This window comes from Papaver somniferum, chromosome 7, assembly GCF_003573695.1.
Source record: "Papaver somniferum cultivar HN1 chromosome 7, ASM357369v1, whole genome shotgun sequence".
Classification (NCBI taxonomy): Eukaryota; Viridiplantae; Streptophyta; class Magnoliopsida; order Ranunculales; family Papaveraceae; genus Papaver; species Papaver somniferum.
In genome coordinates this window covers 256,021,449-256,044,502 of record NC_039364.1, presented here as the reverse complement: position 1 = coordinate 256,044,502, position 23,054 = coordinate 256,021,449, and the positions used below count along the sequence as shown (strand labels likewise).

Sequence of the window (23,054 nt, the reverse complement as noted above, 5' to 3'; positions counted from 1 at the left end):
ATGAATTCACAAGAATCATCCTCAAACCCTATCTATTAATCTCAAAGCCATGGATGATTTCGGGTACTTCAAAGATTTACCTGAGATTCTATTGAAAAAGAACAGGGTGGAAGAAATGGTTGAAGGAGAAAACGAGAAATGATAATTTTCTGTTTAGATTTAGATCGACTTGACAAAAGAAATGAAGTTAACATTTTACCTCTTGTTTGTTTTAAAATAACGGTACAATGAACACGAGACAGAATAAAGGATAGGGATTATTTGGTCTTTTAAATATATCAGGCGGGTAAACGGGTAGGGTAGAATAATTTCGGGTTTTATCCGTCACCCTATCTATTTGACGACGGATAAGATAAAGTTTAACCGTCACCCTACCCGTCAATTATCGGGTAGGATAGGATAAGAATAAAAATTGTGACGGATATGATAGGGTGGCGGGTAAGGGTAGGATATGTGCACCCCTGTGTAAATTATTGTGTTTCAAACCTGGCAGGAGAGCAGTCTTTGAGCATATTTTATGAGCACTTGTTTCTTCCGCCCCACCACCGCGCGCGGTCTAGGTTTTTTTTCTCTCTCGCTGGTTAGTCCTGAAGATAAAGGAAGACGATCAGTGGCCGCGGAATAAGTTCACAGATTAAATTTCTGTTCAGAGATCTCGAATCAAGTAAGTAATCAAACCCTAATCTGTTTGTTTCCAAATTAAATCAAGTATGATGTTTCGATGATTATAATTCTAGTATTTGCTTGTTTGATTAGAATCAGTTGTTATATTAGGGTTCAAAATTGAAACTAATTTGGTGGGTTTCTGTTCTGTAAATAAATTAGGGTTTATAATTGAAATTAGTTTGATTTCAATCAAGTATCAACATGAATACATGATTATCTTCGTTTAATTAGGTTGTTTTTTAAATGTATGAATTGAATCAGTTGTTAATTTAGGGTTATTGGGAAATTTAAGGTGAAGTGAATAGGGATTTTGTAGTTTTCTGTAACAAATGGTTTAACTATCAACACTTCTCCCTCAAGTGGTTTTGTAACCTTCTATTTAGAACCTCTGAATTTAGAGTTCTTATTAGGTATTAGAGACTATAAACAAAAAGTTTTTGTATAAATTCAAGAATTTAGTATTCTGTAAGGATTTCTGTGGTTGTTCTCGTATCACATTATTGAGTATCGTTTTGATAAAAAAAAATTGATTAATTTTGCATGAAGATAATGTAGTGGAACTCTGGTGGTTATTTCCTGTTAGTACCTGAAATCATGCTTTGCGATGATTTTTATTTATCAAGGGAAGTATTAGGGTCTCCTTGAATTGGTATTTCGTCAGTCTTTTTCTGCTTTCTTCCTGTTATTTGGATTTTGCTTAATTTCGAGTTTTATTCAATTGTAGATAATGGGCAAGGAACGTAAGAAAAGTAGCAGTAGTAGTAGAAGAGAGGAGAAGGATTATGGAAGCAGGGATAGAAGAGAAGATGTAGAGGAACCCGAGAAAGAAAAGATTAGGGATAAGGTTGTTAAGGAAAGAGAGTATGATCAAAAGGAGAAAAGTAGTAGAGATAAAGAAAGAGACAGGGATAGTAGAGCGAAAGATAAAGATGTAGAAAATGAGCATCATCATGATCGAGGGCGAGATAGAAAGGAGGAAGAACGAGGCAAGGATAGAGAGAAGGAACGAGATAGGCCAAAGGAAAGAGAAAGAGAGAAACATAAAGACAGAGAGAGGGAGAAGGAACGCGATAATAAGTCAGAGAAAGAGAAGAGTAGTAGAGGAAAGGATAGAGATAAAGAGATTGATCGCGATAATAAAGATAGGTCTAAAGATAGAGCAATTGGAAGAAGTCGTGAAGATGGTCATGATAGAAGTAAGGATGGTAGAAAGGATGAGAGGCGAATTGAACAAGACGACAGTGACGACAGCTATAAGGAGCTGAAACAAAAGAATGAAACGGCGTCAGCAGTACACTCATCAACTTCACAAATAAAGGAGCGTATACAAGAGTAAGTCAAATTATATTTTATGATCAATTAAATACCATTTTATTTATTTATTTTTAACTTGGACCAGATAACATAAAAAACAAGCCTAATTCCACATTCTTGTAGCTTATCTCCGCTAAGGGTTTTAAGTCTACAGGAAGCTTCATGTCCGTATTTACAGGCCACAATATTATAGTTGGATGAACTTGTAATCATCAAATTTTTACTTATGCATTATGTGGAAAAATCGAGAACTCTGTAGAGCATCTGTTTTTAGCTTTATGCCGCGCTAAAAAATAATAACTCTTTACCATTGAATATTCTCTCGCCACAAGTGCATTTTCTTCCTTTACCCTGCCATCTAAGGACATATCTGGATACGACCTTACGTCATTAAACTTGAATGTAAAGTTTTTTTCGAAGTAGCATTAAAAGTTAGCTGGCATTCTGTTACCAGAAAAGAATCATGTCTCTCAATAAGGTCTTGTATATGATCTCTGATCTGGGCATCTGTCTGACATAAACTTGTAGTTTGAGTGTTTGTCTGTCAACCTTTAGGGGTTTGTTTGTTAACATTTAATTGTAAAAAAGTGCTGGTATTTTTAAATTCCAGCAAATATTAAGTATTTGAATCTGTTCTCTAAGTAGGTTCATTACTGCAGAATGAAAAAAGAGAGGTTGGAGAAGAAATCTGAAAGCGTTTCTGAAGTTCTGTCATGGGTTACTAAAAGCCGCAAGCTCGAGGTGAAGAAAGTTTCCGAGAAAGAGAAAGCTTTACAACTCAAAAAGGTTTTCGAGGAGCAGGTTAGTTTGTCTCTGCTCTACTGTCCTTCACTTTCGTGTTAGTTGGTTAAGTGTGACATACCTCATATATCTGTACATTATACTGGTTTATTTACAGTTATTTATCTTTAAAACCACATCTCTGCTTACTGATCTTTCCTTCTTTTCTTCTCAGGATAACATTGAGGAAGTAGAAAGTGGAGATGAAGGCCGGGCTCAGCACCTATCAAGTACAGCGTTTTACTCTTTAGTGTAAACACTTCTTTTTTACAAGCCTAAGTGACCTAAGTATAGGACAGTTAAGTGAAGCCTAGGAAAACTTGTAGCATAGCACGTTCTCGGTTCTCTTATCGAGAAGAAAACAATGATTTTACTTTTACTAATCCAGAAGAGTTTTGTTACTGTCTGACTAAGCATTAAGGAGAACACGATAAATGAAGGTAGGGAAGGCAGATCAGGAACTAGTTGTGGTACTGTCACCTAATGTGTAGATATCTTGCATTAGGCAAATGCTGCAAAGGTATCCACCATCTCAACCAAATGATTGTGATAGAACATAAGTTTCAGCAAACATTTGGAGCTGAATTCTGTCCTCCTAGATGAGTCATGTCTCAGTTTGTTCCCTGATTGAATACTACTTTTACAAGTTTTTAATTGAATGATAGTTTAATATGAATTTGAACTAGTGCAGTTTAACTTATGCAACTTGTTCTTGCTATTTTCTTGTGTACTTACCAACAGAGGATCTAGCGGGAGTGAAAATTCTTCACGGACTTGATAAAGTAGTTGAAGGTGGAGCAGTTGTTTTGACTTTGAAGGATCAGAGTATACTTGCTGATGGCGACCTTAACGAAGGTAGTTTCTCTTAGCTGTTACCATTCTGTTTTAGGTGCTTTTTTTGTATTTTCTTAGGAATTTTTAAAGCTGGGAACTCATTTTTTGCAGAGGTTGACATGCTTGAAAATGTGGAGATTGGAGAGCAGAAACTAAGAGATGACGCCTACAAGGCTGCTAAAAAAAAGACTGGAACATATGATGACAAGTAAGATCTGTGATATTCTTTGTGTTGCTTTAGTGCAAATAAACTTCCAATGACTAATTTGTTTGTTGCCAAATTTTCATTTAGGTTTGATGTTGATGGCATGACTAAAAAGAAAATGCTTCCCCAGTATGATGATCCAGTTGATGATGAGGTTATTTTCTCTCATCCTGGCTTTGGTTTTGTCAATACCTGTTGCTGCTTCTTATTGGTTTACTTCACAGGTGGTAACGTTGGATGCAAGCGGCCGTTTTACTGGTGAAGCAGAGAAAAAGCTAGAGGAGGTAGTTTTCATCTCTTTACAGTTCTATTTCCATTGTATGGCAAGCTAGAATGTCGGCAGCTGATAATATCCTTTGTTTTTCCTTATCTGTTCCTTCGACAGCTTCGTAAAAGGTTGCATGGTGTCTCCACAAGCAGTCGTTTTGAAGATCTAACATCTTCAGGGAAAATCTCTTCTGACTACTATACCCAAGAAGAGATGCTTCAATTTAAAAAGCCCAAGAAGAAAAAATCTATGCGAAAGAAAGAGAGGTTGGATTTGGATGCCCTTGAAGCAGAAGCTATCTCTGTTGGGTTGGGTGTCGGGGATCGTGGTTCCAGAAATGACGGGAAGATGCAGTCTGCTAAGGAAGAGCAAGTGAAATCCGAGGCACGGAAAAGGAGTGATGCATACCAATCTGCAGTTGCGAAGGCAGCAGAGGCATCTAAAGCATTGCGTCTTGAGCAAGTTTCAATAGTTCCTGCGGTTGAAGATGAAAACCCTGTTTTCGGAGATGAAGATGATGAACTATACAAATCGTTAGAGAAAGCTAGAAAGCTAGCTTTAAAAGAGCGAAATGCTGCATCTGGTGCTCAGGCAGTTTCTTCAGCTATTACTGCGAGCAACAAGTTGGCGGAAAGTGAAACACCCATTACCGAGGAAGTAGAAGATGACAAGGTTGTCTTCACAGAAGTAGAGGAGTTTGTTTGGGGTCTTCAGCTTGATGAAGGTAAATATTATTGTTTGTCTTTATTATCCTTTTCGATTTGAAGAATTTTGTGATGTCTTACTCATGATCTTTTCTGATTGATTTTTCTCTTTTATTAATCTCATTCATAAAAATCTACTGTTTGTTTTCTCAGAAGCTGATAAACCCGAAGGTGAAGATGTTTTCATGGAGGAAGATGAAATCCCCAAGTCTTCTGATCAAGAAATAAAAGATGTTGAGACAGGTGGTTGGACGGAGGTAAATGATGCCAATGAAGATGAGCGCTTGACTAACGAGAAGAAAAAGGATATTGTACCAGATGCGACCATCCATGAAGTTGCTGTTGGTAAAGGTTTATCAGCTACTCTTCAGCTCCTTAAAGAAAGGGGAACGCTTAAGGATACTGTGGAATGGGGGGGCAGGAACATGGACAAGAAGAGAAGTAAGCTGGTGGGGATATACGACAATGATGGGTCAAAGGAAATTCAGATTATCAGGAGAGATGAGTTCGGTAGAATTGTAAGTGTTTCTTCTGATATATTCACAATTCTTTTTGATATTTTCATTTTCTTATCTAAGGAGCTACTATTTAGATTATCAGGCCTCCTGGAATTTAACTACAAAGCGTCAACAAAATTTGACATTTATTCTGTGATTTAATTATGTCCTGATGTCATTTTATTTTCTCCGACTCCTTCCTAGATGACTCCAAAAGAAGCTTTCAGGAATATTTCTCATAAGTTCCACGGAAAAGGCCCGGGCAAAATGAAGCAAGAAAAACGCCAGAAACAGTATCAAGAAGAAATGAAGTTGAAGCAGATGAAAAATTCCGACACACCCTCTCAGTCAATGGAGCGAATGAGGGAAGCGCAAGCTCGGATGAGGACTCCATATCTTGTACTAAGTGGGCATGTCAGGCCAGGGTATGTTATCTACGTCCTTTTTCTTTTGCTGTTGGAACTTGTTGTAGCAGCGGAGTTGGTTACCACTCACTGCCATTGAATAATTAGAACATTTATCATTGGCTGTCTGCTCTAATATCTTAAGCGGTCTGACACTGCAAGGGCGTCATAGATATTACTTATGGTTTTGGATTTTGCTGGTGTTTCTTCTCTTTTGGTCAGTTGGAATTTTACTAATATAGTAATACTTTCTTGTCCAGGCAAACTAGTGACCCCAGTAGTGGTTTTGCCACCGTCTCAGACCTTCCTGGTGGTGGGTTGACACCCATGCTTGGCAACACCAAGGTAAGTTAACTCACTCCGTCTGTGTTTATGGTAGATTTGTGCATTCTAATGTTTAGTAAAATGGCTATGTATGACATGAATTGACTACATTTTTCCTTTTAGGTTGAACATTTCCTAGGAATCAAGCGCAAGGGTGATACCAGTGACAGAGATGATTCTACTAGCATGGGTCCCCCAAAGAAGCCTAGGAACTGATATATGGGTCATAGAAAAGCGGGATGTTAAATCAATTAAAGTCGCAGTTTAATAGATGAAGCCACAGAGTTTAATAGATGAAGCGGGGTGCAGTATTTGTCCCATTCACTTTTTTTCTTTTTCTTTTTTGTGAAACGAGAATTAGGAGTTTACATGGTTTGCAATTACATCTTCCAGCAATTGAGCAAGAATACTGCTGGGAGGTGAAACAAGCCACACTCCACTCATTCTATCAACTGTATCTAATTCAGATAGTAATCCCGCAACCTTATTTCTCTCGTTTGGCGCATACCTACACTCCAGGGAGGTAAAAATTGTAACATAATTTTTGATTTCAAGAGTTACATTGTGGATTCTCCAGTCTGTTGAAACTTTCGTTGTTAACTGCATCCGCCACTAGCTTTGAGTCAAGTTCAAAATACACCTTCTGAAGTCCTTTGCATTCAGCTTTGAGTTCAAAATCTGCTACTAGCTTTCAAGAAATTACCATTTTTCTCTAGGGTCCATATCATCCTATCCTGCTTTTATAACCATTGTCGACATCCTGGCCATATCATTAGGTTCTCTTACTGAGATATTCAAATCTACACGAGGAAAGAGAGTTCAGTAATATGACCGACGACAATCATCTAAAAATAGTCCCTTCTGCTGGGAACTTTCTCGATTTTTATTTCTTCGTCGATAATCTTACATGTTTTGCTTTGGATACATACATGCAGGTGAAAGCGACAATGTTGAATTTTTTGAAGCCATCGAACACCATTATAGCCAAAATAAGCAGCACTGGCGATGAGCTTATGGATAAATGTGTGTTCCATCTTGTCACTCTGTGCAAAAAACCAAAACATAACTTTAATATACATCTTTTTTCACCGACCTTTCATGTCATTTTGGATCATTACAAAACTACAGTCAGATTAATTGGCTGATTCCCAATGATACTTGCATCGTTAAATCACAAGGTGAAAGCGACAATGTTAAATCATAAGGAACACACATTATAGCCACGGTTTGCAAAGATTGCATTCCTTATGATTTAAATGTTTAAGTTCATGAACTGACCGATTTGAAAAAGTAACCATCTTAAGTATGCGTACGGGTATGCGTACTTAAGCAACCGGATTTTGAGTTTATTAAGTTTCCAAACTCAGCAGAAATTTTCGATTTGAAAACTTCTGCCAGTATACGTACGGGTACGCATATTTAAGGTGACTAGTTTAGGAGTTTGTAATTCCCAAACTCAACAGATATTTTCGGTTCGAAAACTTCCGCCAGTATGCGTACGGGTATGCATAATTATCTTGTCACCTTCATCAATTTCGTATACACACATATGCATACTCTTGGTTCCCGGTTTATGGATTTATACACTAATGTGCGAACACACTATATATGCTTATATCCAAAGATGGTTACATCATCAACTCTTTATTTCAATCATTGAAACATTATTCTATAATGACAATAGCCGTTTTCACACACTATTAGCATCAAAGAAATTTTCAAGATATTGAAATAATCATTATCGAAATATTCCAAGCCTACATCAAATGATTGTACGACACAAACCATGTAAGATGTTACTCGGAAATTTTCTCATGATATAAGATGAACTTGATCGAAGCGAAAGCTTACCAATGAATATTTTGAGAAATATGTAAGCAAGATATACTCAGCTCGAAATATCAAATGTGTATAGAGAAAACTATATCGTAACGCGACTTATGTATCAATATAGGAGATAGTAGAAATAGACTTTCCAAGTGATAGATGAGTTCAAGTCTCTACATAACTTTTTGTCGAAGAAGTTCCACAAGATCCCCTTAGTATAGTTCTTCGTCTTCAAGAGATGAACGCCGAGAGATCTAAGCTCAACTACACTATCTATATCCTAGTCCGAGACATCTATAAATAGGCTAGAAATCAAGACTTATAGTTTTGATCACTAACATTGACAAACATGCTTGAGATAGCAACGCATGCGAGTTCGACCGAGCAATGCTCTAACAATATCCCCCTTTGTCAATTTTGGTGACAAAACTATCAATACATATGGATTACAAAATAGATAAAAATTGTAGCTTCCCATCCACATGCTTGATCTCCTTGGCATCTTCAACGCGACTCGAAATCTTCGTCACTTCCAAGTACTCCATGATCCTAAAGGTTGCAAGTTCAGCATCATAGTTGTTGAAGATTCTTAGCTATAACAATGAGAAAATAAATGCTCTTAATCATTGTTATACAGTGTCATAGTATTATTACACAGCATCAAAGTCCAATTGTATCACAACTTTGACAACAATACTATGGTGATATTCATCACTCCCCCTTAGTCAATACTTTATCTCAACATAAAAACCACTCCCCCTTACATAATGATCCGTAAACCATATGTATTTGTAGTATCACACTACACATTAATTCTCCCTCTTTTTGTCAAAATAAATTGGCAAAGGTACGAAAACTAGTGGGATCCTCATGAAATTTCCACGGAGATACTTCATGACTAAAAGAGAATACCATACCAACTTATTTAGATGCAATCATAAAGCCGAAGCTAAATGCATTCATCAAGGAGTTAATAAAGATACAAGATAACCCCTAATATTCCACAGCCGCACTCCCCACAAAGATTTGGCAATTAAGCAAAAGTTCAATATGAACTCTCCCCCATAAAATGTCATCCCCGAAGGAACAACAAAGGCGACCTTACTTTCACAAGAAAAGAAGGATTTCTTTGGACAAAATCAAATCACATGAAAACATGAATTTGAATAGAAAGTATTCAATTGAATTATCCACAAAAGAATTCATGATTAATCTAATCGAAATGCACAATTAAATTAATCACAAGAAAACTCATAATTAATTCAATCGGAATTACACAACTAAACTAACCACAACGTGATCAATTCAATTGGTCATGCTCGATATAAGAGAACTTACGGAGCAACACAGTATATGCACAAAAATGTGGATCGGAGATCGACCAATACTATGGAATAGACAAGGATGCGTCCTATTTTCCATCACTATTTTCACAATGACATACAATAGGCTTAATCCTTGTAAACAAAAGTTTTATCCTTTCTTCCATAAAAATAATGACATAAAAGGCTTTAACTTTTGTAATGTCAAAAGTTTATTCTATCAATAAATTCATACCGACATAATATAGTTAACTTTTGAACAGGTATGAGACAGTCACAGGTTCACGGACATAAACAATATATCCCATAACAATTTGCAATATATAAAATCATAAAGATTAAAATTGCAACAAATCATCTTCCAAAAACTTAGAATTTAAATAAATAAATCTAAAAACATGAAGATGAAAATCGTTGGACATAGCTATGTGTACTCACAATAATGGCTATTCCAAACCCTAGTTATTCTTCAAAAAAAACATAAAAAGAAGATTTACTAGACAAATAAAAACAACCCCAAGAACAAGGAGCAGTCATGAGCGACACTTCGAGTTCCGGTACAGAAGCATCACTGGTTCCGAGACCATCAAGCTTGTGACTAACTGTATCAACTGCATCTTCGAAGAAGATATCCACATTGAGAATTTCTTTAACTTGTGACTTCATGAGAACAAGATCAGAATCAACCTTTTTCAACTCAGTTCGTAGCAAGTTAAGATCCTTTACGGAGTTCTCGAGCTTCAGTTGAGTCTTCCCAAGATCAGTGAGAAATCCATGAACTACTTTAGCAGAGACCATCTCAGAAATTTCTCGATCTTGATGAGAAAACACATAATAACATGAGGCACAAGATTCAAGTTCGTCAGAGTTCACAAGGGTTCTCTTCTTCTTCAAAACAAACTCCAACTAAACCGAATCATCAATTGAGTCGGCCGGTAAAACCCAAGAAATTGGAGTAGATCCCATCCTTAAGAGAGCACAACAAAAGTATGTGTACTCTATAAAAGGTTTGGTATTTATAAGTTACATAAGAACCAAAGTTTAGGGTTTCCAAGTTTGGTCCGTGCTGGTTTGAAGAGTTACATCCACGTATATAGACTTACCCTTATACCAAACGGTTGCGAAGAACGTATCGCACATATTTGCTTGATGAGTAAAAAACTCATCTATAAAATAAATTTATTTCTCAAAAGAGAAAAATTTAGAGCACAACAATTTGACACCCTTTTATAAAAAAAAAAAAAAACAAGAACAAAAGGATACTTATGCAAAAAGTGTTTATAATTGATAAACCAACTAAGAACGATAAGAAGATAGATGGAGATTCAGTAACACATTTTGACATCAATTATACCTGAAAAATATCTCACTCTGTCAGGATTTTTATTGAGTGTGAGAATTCAACCTTGTGATTAATTAGCACAAGTATGAGCCTTGAGCTCATCAAATGAGCGTTGCTTATGGTTAAGCCTCTTTTTCCTGATCTTTGGAGGAAAACCATTATGATGTGAAAATTTATCATAAAACTTGCTATCATCAAAGTATGACACATAGTTTTGATTCTTACCTGAAGAGTTTTCAGAGGGACTAGTCAGCCTGTTGATGATATCTTTCAGTTATCCCTTTTAAGTTGGATTTCCTTGTTCCACTGTACCCTTCTTCTGATACCTTTTTCAACAACATAATCTCCCTTCTTATGACGAATATCCATGAGTTCTTCTTCATCGAAATGGCTTAGGAAGACTGTTATGTGTTTGAACATTTGAGGAACACATTGAACTGACTTTCTTGGTGGGGTATACAGGGTCAGGGACGGCCCCCAAGGGGAATCAAGGAAAGGACCACTTTGGGGAAGCAAGGCCCAGGGGGCAGCAAAAGCCTTGTTTGATATTGGGGGTATTCGTCAAAAAACAGTATACTTAGGGACTTATTTAAGAAACTGCATAAATATTTGGGGAAAACGTTTTTAATTAATTTAAATATGGACTTAATGATGAATATTGGTTAATCTCGTCAAAAAATTTCAAGTTCTTCACAAAGAACTCTTTTTCAGTTTTGCCTTTTCTTTTTGAGCCTAAAACGAAAGGAGCAAGGTAATTCTATGTCCTTTTGTATTCAATGAGTCTTAAATCATTGATTGAGAATCATATGATCTCAATAATATTATTTCATTTTCTCTTTTATCTGATTCTAAAACACATATAAATAGAGAAAGTTAGGGTTTATAGAAGATATTGGTTTTTTTTTGAATTTGATGGATCTAATGATATTGGCATGCTTAATTCAACAATTATTTAGTACATGGCTTTATTGAGGGTGTTCAATAGTTGATTCCAGTGTTGTTGTTTTTTTGTTTGAAATTGTTAAACCTAGGGTTTTGAAATTTGGGGGTTTTGGTATAATTGTAATTTAATTTTATGATTAATTGATTTGGGTTGTTTGAATTAGGGTCTACACCATAATTATGATTGATTTTATATTTTTACTGTCCATTTTTTCTCATGGTTATTGCACCATATTCAGTAGCTATTACCTGTATTCAAATTGCAAGCACAACTAAGTTGTATTCTTTCATTTATAAGGAAATTCATTAATCTTGGTTCTCTCATTTATAATTTTATAATTATCTTTTATTATTACAGTTGTGTACAAAAAAAAAATTGGGGGGCATGAATTTTTTTTTTTTTGCTTCGGGGCAAAAAAAGTTCAGGAACGGCCCTGTACAGGGTGAGTACTAAAACCAATTGGTTTAGACATACAAATGTCAGTTACACCTTTGAGAATTACATCTAAGGTGTGTTGAAGACGAATAATAAAATTGTCATGCAACCTAGAATTCCTCTTTTGTTTACTCGGTTCTTTTGAATCACAAAAGAGACACACTTTTTGATCACCTGAGTGATTAGACAAAACAGTCTTAACACCATTGGGAGAATTCTTCCTTCCGTGTGATGTGGAAGACACATGCACATCTCTTTCAACAGGAAGGGTTTTCGTTTTTATTTCTGAAACTGATTTATTTACATTTAAATCAGAAGCAATTGGTATGGCGGACTCATTTGAACACTCTTGAATGGAGAGTTTACTTAAGAGATGTTCAATTTTCAAAGCATCCTTTTTGAAAATTTCCTCTTGAAGAATCTTTAAACGAGAGTCACACTCACTTACCATACCAACTAGGACATTGAATTTGTGTTTCAAACGATTGACATTATCATCCTGGATCCTAAAGAATTTTAGAATCATTGAACTCTCTTTGGCTGCATTCCTTTCAACTTCAGAGAAGGACTCATCAGTAAGGTAGTCAGAGAAATACTTGTCAGCGTACGTCTGTTTCATTGGAACACAAGGCTCATCTATATTCGAGATTGACAAATCTTTCTCTTTAATAGACTTTATAGAAACATAACTTTTAATTCTGGTGATGCGTTTATCAGAGACTATATCGTCCATCCTCAGACCGCTACAAACACAGACTTATTAGGTCTTCAATATGTTTGCCTTCTCTAATAACAATTGAAAGTGCGGGGGACTAACAACCACACCCAACAATTCGTTTGGAAATCTGAGAGGACTTAATCCAATACACTTTCTAGAGAATCAGCTAGACAGTCAGACTCAATTTACAATAAAGTATATCAAAGAGTTTAATATCTCTAACTCTTAATTCAATCCGCAATCAGCAAATAGAAATATGCGATCCCGATTGAAAAAGAGGAGTAACTTGAACGGTACCAAAGATCAATGTTCAAGAGTCAATCAATATAAATCAACAACCCAAGGTTGGATATTCTAATTGAATGATATTAACGCACAACCTGTGATATTTCAATTGTATAACAAAATATAATGCGGAAAAGAAATAACACAAACACCAGAATTTTGTTAACAAGGAAACCACAAATGTAGAAAAACCGCGGTACCTAGTCCAGATTGAACACCACACTGTATTAAGCCGCTACAGACACTAGCCTACTACCAATTAACTTCGGACTGGACTGTAGTTGAACCCTAATCAATCTCACACTGATTCAAGGTACAGTTGCGCTCCTTACGTCTCTGATCCCAGTAGGATACTACGCACTTGATTCCCTTAGTTGATCTCACCCACAACCAAGAGTTCCTACGACCCAAAGTCGAAGACTTAATAGACAAATCTGTCTCCCACAGAAATACCCAAGAGTTTTTGTTCAGTCTTTTGATAAATCAAGGTGAACAGGAACCAATTGATAACCTGGACTTATATTCCCGAAGAACAGCCTAGAATTATCAATCACCTCACAATAAACTTAACGACTAGCGAAACAAGTTATTGTGGACTCACAAACGATGAGACGAAGTATTTGTGATTACTTTTCTATCTTGCCTATCGGAGATATAAAATCTCGAGTCAATTATTCAATTGCACTTAACACGATAGAAACAACAAGATCAGATCACGCAACTACAAAGATAATAGTTGGGTCTGGCTTCACAATCCCAATGAAGTCTTCAAGTCATTAACTTACAGGGTTTCGAGAAGAAACCTAAGGTTAAAGGAGAATCGACTCTAGTTATGCAACTAGTAACACACAGGAGGTGTGAGGATTAGGTTTCCCAGCTGCTAGAGTTCTCCTTTATATAGTTTTCAAATTAGGGTTTGCAAACCAAGTTACCTTGGTAACAAAGCATTCAATATTCATCGTTAGATGAAAAACCTGATCCAACCAAGCTAATATCTTTCAACCGTTAGATCGAACATAGCTTGTTACACAAATGAAATGTACCCTTATTTAGGTTTATGTAACCGTATCTAAACGTGTACACCAGGTTGGTTCAAAAATATTTAACCGAGGTTAGCCATATGATTACTCTCATATCAACCTTATTCATCTTAACCATAACTAGATAGTTCAAATGACTCAAACGAAACTAGTTAAAGAGTTGTTCAATTGCATAAAAAACACAATCGAAACCAAATCGGTTAGATTCACTTGTATCATTCATGAACATTATAGCCACGGTTTGCAAAGATTGCATTCCTTATGATTTAAATGTTTAAGTTCATGAACTGACCGATTTGAAAAAGTAACCATCTTAAGTATGCGTACGGGTATGCGTACTTAAGAAACCGGATTTTGAGTTTATTAAGTTTCCAAACTCAGCAGAAATTTTCTGTTCGAAAACTTCTGCCAGTATACGTACGGGTACGCATACTTAAGGTGACTAGTTTAGGAGTTTGTAATTCCCAAACTCAGCAGATATTTTCGGTTCGAAAACTTCCACCAGTATGCGTACGGGTACGCATACTTATCTTGTCTCCTTCATCAATTTCGTATACACACATATGCATACTCTTGGTTCCCGGTTTATGGATTTATACACTAAAGTGCGAGCATACTATATATGCTTATATCCAAAGATGGTTACATCATCAATTCTTTATTTCAATCATTGAAACATTGTTCTATAGTGACAATAGCCGTTTTCACACACTATTAGCATCAAAACAATTTTCAAGATATTGAAATAATCATTATCGAAACATTCCAAGCTTACATCAATGATTGTATCACACAAACCATGTAAGATGTTACTCGGAAATTTTCTCATGATATAAGATGAACTTGGTCGAAGCGAAAGCTTACCAACGAATATTTAGAGAAATATGTAAGCGAGATATACTTAGCTCGAAATCTCAAATGTGTATAGAGAAAACTATATCGTAACACGAGTTACGTCTCAATATAGGAGATAGTATAAATAAACTTTCCAAGTGATAGATGAGTTCAAGTCTCCACATACCTTTTTGTCGAAGAAGTTCCACAAGCTCCCCTTAGTAGTTCTTCGTCTTCAAGAGATGAACGCCGAGAGATCTAAGCTCAACTACACTATCTATATCCTAGTCCGAGACATCTATAAATAGGATAGAAATCAAGACTTATAGTTTTGATCACTAACATTAACAAAATGCTTGAGATAGCCACGCATGGGAGTTCGACCGAGCAATTCTCTAACACACTTTATTCTAGATCTGTTTTCAATTCATTTTATATCTCGACTTTATTATCAGTTGAAGTTGCATCAATTGAAGTTATTTCGACTATAATTCATTGAATTTCAGTTTTCAAATATCATTTTGATATTTGTTTTGACTATTTTTTTCATTTATTCTCTTTTGTAAATCTTTGTACAGTTAAACATGTTGATTATGTTAATTTCCTGTAGGTGTTTTATGTTTTTTTCATTTTATATTAAGTTTGTCAGTGTTTTGGCTTTGATAATTTTCTGGAACAAAAAACGATTTCATCGTATTATGTTGGAACCAAAATAGGTTTCATCATATTACATATGTTTTCATCTACAATATGTTGGGACCATTTTTGGTTTCATCATTTCTTACTGTTAGTTTTTATGGATTCATGTGCACTATGTTGGAAGTTTTTCATTTGAAAGCAATCAGACAATTGAATAATTCTACAAGACAAAGTAAATTTGACAATTGAAAGCATTCATAATTGAAATCTTTTATAAACTATTATAAGTATTTTGAATCGAAACATATAATGTTGCAAAATGCTATTACATCTAGTTAACAAGTATTACAACTAGTTTATTCATATTGTTGTAACCTATCTTTGCATCATATTTTGCCAGCAGTGCTTCATATTCTCTAGAAATCACATTGCTACTAGCGGTTTTAAGCTTTTCGATCAAAGTTCTCTCCCATCGATATTTGATTTTATAAGAGTTTTTTTCAGAACCAACATTCTCTTCACTTCGAGCAGGCACTCCATTGCTAGTACCAGCAATCTCCTTATTTGCGATATGCTCTTTATTTACTAAACTTCCAGCACCGACATTCTCTTCACTTCCAACAACACGCTTTTCATTTCCATCAGCAACCTACAGTTCAAGATCACTGTACTCTTCAACACTAATATCCTCTTCCCCTATGTGATGGACAAAGCCTTGTTCATGTTGTCCCTCCTTTTTGTATTAAAGCCTTTATTGCAGATGCTTCCGCGCACAAATGATGCAACGAGCACCTATATGGCTATGTTTCTCTTTTTTTTCCCGGTTGTGAAACCAAAAGTAAACAATAAGCACCAACAAAATGATGAAACCATAAATGAAAAATGATGAAACCATAACTAAAAATGGTGAAACCAAATATGGTTACATCAAGCAAACATCACGTAAACATACTCAACAGAAAACACACCCAACATAAATATGTAACCATAAGTGGAGATGGTGAAACCAGATATGGTTTCATCAAAAAAATGAAGAAAATATAACACGCCAACAGAAAATTATCTTCAATTTTTTACTCAAATTCCACAAGGAAAAAATGATGAAACCAAAAATGGTTTCATCAAAACTACCAGATTTAATCAACACACCAACAGTTCTGGTGGAACCAAATTCGGCAAGGGAAAAATGATGAAACCAAAAATGGTTTCATCAAAACTACCATAATTAATCAACACACCAACAGTTCAGGTAGAACCAAATTCGACAAGGGAAAATTTTCGAATCCAAAAATTGTTTCATCAAAATGACCAGAATTAACCAACAACACTGAACTAGCTCTAGTGGAATTAAATCTAACAGTCGGGAAATGTAAGATTTGTTCATACGACCATTAATGAACAATAATCAACCAAAAATATGAATAATAATAAATAATGATCTTATTATTGATCAAACAACATGAGACAAAGGATTTGATTTACCTTTTGAAGGATTTTTAATCGTCTTCTTGAGTTGTTGATCTTTCTTTCTCTTTTGTTGAGCATTCTTCTTCACCATTTTAACCAGTTTTTGTTTTACTTTTTTGAGTTTAGATCATAACTTGTCTCGATCTATAATTTCTAGTTTCTAACAATCCATATCTGGAAAAAAAAGAGGTTCCACTAGAAGAAAATAAAATCGGAAGGCAAATGAATTTCATAGATCTATTTTTTTTTCCTAAGAGATTAAGAAAGAGAATTAGGCGAAGATACGGTGAGGGTGATTTGTTGTTTGTTTCTGGGCTGAATAGGTGGAGGGGTATTGTAGACAGTTCTGGAATTTGGGGTTTTTATTCCTCATTTGTTTTGGTGGAGTTATTTTACCTGGCGAGATTGGGGTATACCCAGATTAATTGGGGGTATACCCAATAAGACAAAATCTGGTCATTATGAAGTAAAACCAAGCCACCCCTTAACCTTGTATTTTATAAATGGATAATATGTCCTTGATTAATTAACATTAGAAATTCGGATTAGGTTAATTAATTAAGTAGATTAAAACTTCTCAAATTATGAAATTGAGTTATGAAATTTTGTTTTTGATTGAACTTATTTGGGAAGGTTTTTGATGAAAAAAATTTGTTTTGAGAAAATCTTTTGGAACGGAAATTAAAGCACACTACCTTAACACTTCTAAAGAGGGGATTGCAAAGATGTTGTATGAAATCAGATAACACTATCAGTTCTGAAAGTATGAAAATTCGGCAAGGTCGACGATGAAGACCTTGCCGACTTTTTTTTTTGACATACAGGAGACGACAGAAAAAAAGTCGGCAAGGTCTTCAAAAAGTACCCTGCGGCTGTTGAAAATACCTCCTCGGTTGTTGAAAATACCCTGTCGGCTGTTGAGAAAAATGTATTAGTCGGCAAGGTTTTCAAAAAATACCCTGCCGGTTGTTTATTAGTCGGCAAGGTCTTCAAAAATACCTTGCCGGCTGTTGAAAAAATTTATAGTCGCCATGGCTATTATGAAAAGTCGGCAAGATATGCATGTCACGACCTTGCCGGCTGTATTGGCCGGCAAGGTCTTCAAAAAATACCCTGCCGGCTCTTGAAAAAAATTTACAGTCGCCATGACTATTATGAAAAGTCGGCAAGATATGCATGTCACGACCTTGCCGGCTGAAGACATAGAAATCATAATTTTTGATTTCTAACCTAATATAACAATTATATAACAACCAAATCACACAACACAATGATGGGTTTAAGTTTAGACATCGCTTAGAGTCTTCTTTTTGCCGGCCAATGTTGGAAAATCAATGTTGAAGATTTTCGATTGTTGGAAGAAATGGAAGAAGATGAAGGGGAAGAGCAGAGAGATTAGAGAAGAGAGATTAGGGAAGATTAAAAGTTTTTTAATTTTAGGGTTTAATTTTCAGTTAATTAGTTCAAGGGTATTAAAGTAAAATCACCAATTTTGACCACCCCTTAACGAGAGCACTGGGTCCATTTAGATTTGGGTATACCCCAATTAATCAGGGTATACCCCAATCTCGCCAGGTTATTTTATACGGATGTCGATAGCCTTGGAGCTGTAACGCGCGCGTGATTTGTAATATTAATATTTTTTAAAACAAGAAAGAACTTAATTTAAAAAAAATGAATTTAATTTTTATTTCCAAAATTTTTTAATTACAAATATACCAAGACACGTGGTTCAGTAACGTGGAGTCTATCGAGTGAGCTAAAAGGTGCAAAAAAATTCTCATTTGGTCAGGGAAACTGATTTTCCAATTTCTTAGTTAACTCTGAAGGATATAACAAAGCTGGAATAGCTCAGCTGGTTAGAGCAGGTGGCTCTTAACCAAAAGGTCACATCACAGGTTCGATCCGCCTGATTCTAGTGATTTTTTTTTTCTTTTTCGAAAATTAGAGATTTAAAAAAGGGTACATTATTTATATGTCCCTACTTTCGACACCCAATAAATATTCCCTCCGTCCGTAATTAGATGACCTACTTGGTTTTAAGTTTTGTCCGATAAATAGATGACCTATTTTTGTTACTATAAGTAATATGTATAATTTAAAATTGCTTTTCAATGGTATAAAGTTTACGAAAAACCGTGATATAGTTTAAGAGATAAATCATTTCTAAATTTTACTAACATCCTTGTCTTAAAAATTGTGCAAACTACAACTAGGTCATCTAATTAGGGACAGAGGGAGTATATCCTTATACAATAATAAATATGTCCCTACTTTTTAATAACCTTATCATTTAAAATTAGATTACTTTAATACCCTCACTCATATAATATTTTCCTTCATTTCATAAATGGAGTAAATTTCTTCCTATACCATTTCACCCGCGCCACCACCATCATTCCACCACCACTAGCACCACCACACATCCACCACCACCAACATCCAACTACAATTCAACCACTACTTACCAACCACCACCTACCAATCGCTGCCATCACTAATATTCCACCATCACTCCACCACAATTGCACCACCACCACCAGTCCGCCACCACCATTGCACCACCACCACCAGTCCGCCATCACCACTGACATTGACACTGCCACCGCCAGTCCACCGCCACCACCACCACCACCACCAATCCGCCACCACCGCCAGGCTACGCCACCACCACCACTATTACACCGCCTCCGCCGCCGCCACCACCACCACTATCGTCGTCGCCGCCACCGCCGTCGTAGGTTTAGATATTTTGTATCAACAACAATAGTTGATCCAAATAAAAATAGAATTACTAGTAGAAGTTGATCCAATTTAGGGGATCAACGACAATAGTTGATCCAAAAAAAAAGGATCAACAGTAGAAGTTTATCTAATTTAAGGGATCAACAATGGAAGTTGATCCATGTAAATGGAATCAACAACCAAAGTTAACACAAAAAATTGACAATGAATAAACTTGGCGTGAGTCGAACACGCATCAGCTTACATGGTATCAGTCATGCTACCATTTACACCACAAATTCAACTTTTGAATAATTTACATCCATAAAATACAAGCATTTAAACTACAAGAATAATTATACTAATCTAAGGAAATCGGATCAACAACAGAAGTTGATCCATAAAAAAAGGGATCAACAACAGGAGTTGATCCATAAATGGAATCAACAACAGAAGTTGATCCATAAAAAAAGGGATCAACAACAGAAGTTGATCCATAAATGGAATCAACAACCGTAGTTGATCCCATAAAAATCGAAGTCTAGAGTTGATCCAAAAATTAGGGTTTAAAAATGAAATCATGCACAATTCAATTGAAAGTCGGAGTGAAACTAACGAATCTGGTGCTCGGGATTAGGTTAATTAGTTTCTCTCTGATTCATTACTAAATTTGAGTTTCGTAATCGAATCTGGTGAAATCGATCAAAACCAATTGTTTAGGAGGTGATAGTGGTGGATTTGGTTGAAAATATAAGATGTAATGATAGAGGTGACGGAAGAATTATAGAAACTGTGGACTAGGAGGTGGTGCCATATCTAATGGTAAATTTGAACGGAGGAGGCGGAGTTGGTGAAGCTGTTGGTAGTGGTGCAAGCACCGGTGGGAGGGTTTTGTTTCTCTCTCGAGTTTGAGATCGAGATAAGAAAGAACGAAAAAAGAAGGAAGAAAGATAAAAAGGTTAAATGTGAAATTATAAAATTGATGTTTTGGGAGAAAATTTTAATTATGCCATTAGGGATATTTGTAAAGTTTTTCAAGGACATTTGTAAAGGCCCATTAAAAACAAGGACAATAATTCAATTTCCAATTTAAAAAAAAATACTTATCCATCGAATACATGGCAGAAGTTTTGATTGCTAATTTGATCGAATTGAACTCACATAGTTGGTATCATCACCGCCCCAAAGACTTTTATCATAATAAACTACACTAACCATGTGTTAAATAATCATGCAATTGAACCTACAATGATGAATTTCCAGAAACCTAGTCCATCATTAACATTCGAGGTTGTTTTCATCAACATAATACTAAAGTAAAGAAGATGAAACACTAGTATCCGGCTCTCTCCAAAAGATCTAAGTAATAGTAGAATACGTGATCCCCAAAATTGTACAAGTCTTTCCCTTTATAATCCAATATTTAGTCAAGTCTTCAAAAGTCCAATAGATAGAAGTCCACCAAGCCGTATTCGACAAATACCCATTCAAAAATTGTGCTAAAAAAGTATTGCCGGAAATGTCAGAAATATGGCCAGAAGTTGGCCGGCAACACGCCGGAAAAGTACCTCAGGTGACTGGGAAAGTCAAACCGGTCATTGTCAAATGGGTCAAACCGGCCAAATCAACTCGCAACGAGTGAATCAGAACAGAGTCGGTGTCTGTATTGAATGAGTCAGGATCTGAATTGGGCAGGCCAAAGCCATTGCAATCTTGCACATGCTATAGTTTGTGTTGCATCATCATGATGCATCACTGCTTCATTTCCCGCCATAGTGGCGCATTATTCCTTCTCAGGCTTGAGACAGCTGCAACCAAATCCCATCTAACCTACACTTCATCGCCAGAATCCATTACATCAATACCACCAACATACATCCACCAGAAACATCATCTTCCTCCAACAACACCACATATACTATCTCTTCTTCTCAATCTCAGGTTCAGAAGCAAGTAAAATCCACCAGAACTGCACCACAGTACCCCTTATAGATAGTTCAGCTTACAACCCCTGTAATCTTAGCTACAAACACACCCTACTGCACTTATCAGCAACAGAACACAACTCCAACCACTCTCACTACCGAACTGCCTCGGACCATATCGTTACACCAACTTCTTTGCTTCATGTAACTCATGCATAACCAGCACCACACAGCCAGACCCATTCTCATAACCTCATTGTAACAGAACCAGAACCTGTAACTTCAGCTCAAGAATGAGCTCATTTTGTACAATTACTTCAACTCCAGTTGCAGGTCTGTCACAGCCAAAACTCTCGTTACTTGTGTAGATTCATTCACCTGCATAACAACAACACCCATTTCAGTCTATTGTTTCATTGCCTTCAACAGCCTCAGATCCTGCCTAAGATGGTATGTTTTGAGAACAGAATCAATATTCTCTTTGTGGATTCCAACGCTGTGACATAAGATGGTATTTTTTGAGAACATAATCAATATTCTCTTTGTGGATTCCAACAGCAACCCTCGGTCTTTCACAACCTTCCCTTGAACCTTCAACAGGTAAGATCTTTCAAGGGTTTCGAAACCAAAATAGTCATAGTCAAAATCTATGTCATATGTGATCACTGTCCAGGAGATCAGCATTCTGAAACCAAACACGCAGAGAAAAAAAAAGATAAAAGATCAGTCAAAGCTGCTTAACATTTAGTTTCCAAATATAAATAAATAAAAATTAAAATTGGAAAACTAGTTGCAAAACTACTCTAAATCAAAAAGTACAACCGTCGAGGGATTAAACCTTTATAAATTTAGCCTACTAATACTCTTATCAGTTCAGGTCTTCAAAAGAGTGAAGAAACCTTCATTTTATCTTGAAAACAGATCCAATTATATCATGGGATAAACGAGACCATACAGAAACAGAGCAAAATCATAATTCATGAACAAATTAACCCATAATTGTGGTTAAATCTAACAATGCAGTGGACATTTTACCCTCAACAAAAGAAACATAAACCACAAAATTTTACTAAATCGACAAACCAATCACACATGATAATATCATAAAAGTCATCAGCAATAAGAGGAGCCTTCAATCTAGAACCATCATTTACATGCTTGCACATGTCCTTAATCCTGTAAGGACCGCCTAATCTCAAATTAAAACTACATAATCGATCAAAAACTATCGATCTAATCGATAATCTAATCAAATTAGGTCACTGAATTTAACTTGAAAGAGTAATTAGATCTGGTTGCGGAGGTGGTGATGGTGGTAGTGGTGCGGCGAGGTGGAGGTAGCTTTCTCTTTTGGAGTTTGGGGAAGAAAAGAAAAAAGAACGAAGGAGAATAAGAAGGAAGAAGAAAAAAAAAGGAGGTGGCCGGGATTCGAACCAGCAACCTATAGCTCAGTTTGACAAAAAATCCATCCATAAGAGGGGCATTTTTGGTTTTTCAGGCAGGACTATTTTCAGTTTTTTTGTGGTAGTTGATCACTTAGATGTTACCCAAAAAAAA

The 23,054-nt window shown here is 36.0% G+C and overlaps 1 protein-coding gene across 3 annotated transcripts; it reads left to right on the top strand.

The window, feature by feature from the left end:
- The first annotated feature begins 500 nt into the window (after positions 1-500).
- LOC113300167 (SART-1 family protein DOT2-like) lies at positions 501-6,572 on the top strand. 3 transcript variants are annotated; one of them, XM_026549367.1, is made up of 14 exons: positions 520-664; positions 1,213-1,289; positions 1,391-1,998; positions 2,640-2,781; positions 2,936-2,990; positions 3,502-3,615; positions 3,706-3,802; positions 3,887-3,953; positions 4,024-4,083; positions 4,185-4,791; positions 4,925-5,289; positions 5,473-5,693; positions 5,933-6,017; positions 6,120-6,572. In XM_026549367.1, exons 3-14 carry the CDS (start codon positions 1,394-1,396, stop codon positions 6,210-6,212), a joined length of 2,511 nt encoding a protein of 836 aa, XP_026405152.1. In that variant the 5' UTR covers positions 520-664; positions 1,213-1,289; positions 1,391-1,393; the 3' UTR covers positions 6,213-6,572. The 3 variants fall into 3 exon arrangements, with proteins under 3 accessions (XP_026405151.1, XP_026405152.1, XP_026405154.1); XM_026549366.1 differs by lacking the exon at positions 1,213-1,289 and having other exon boundaries at positions 501-664; XM_026549369.1 differs by lacking the exons at positions 520-664; positions 1,213-1,289 and having other exon boundaries at positions 1,296-1,998.
- The last annotated feature ends 16,482 nt before the right edge of the window (positions 6,573-23,054 follow it).

Bases quoted from the DNA above. Each gene is read 5' to 3' on its own strand.
- LOC113300167 (XM_026549366.1), top strand. From the start codon at position 1,394: ATGGGCAAGGAACGTAAGAAAAGTAGCAGTAGTAGTAGAAGAGAGGAG. The intron at 4,084-4,184 runs GTAGTTTTCATC...TTCCTTCGACAG, and splicing joins CAGAGAAAAAGCTAGAGGAG to CTTCGTAAAAGGTTGCATGG. The intron at 6,018-6,119 runs GTAAGTTAACTC...TTTTCCTTTTAG, and splicing joins CCATGCTTGGCAACACCAAG to GTTGAACATTTCCTAGGAAT.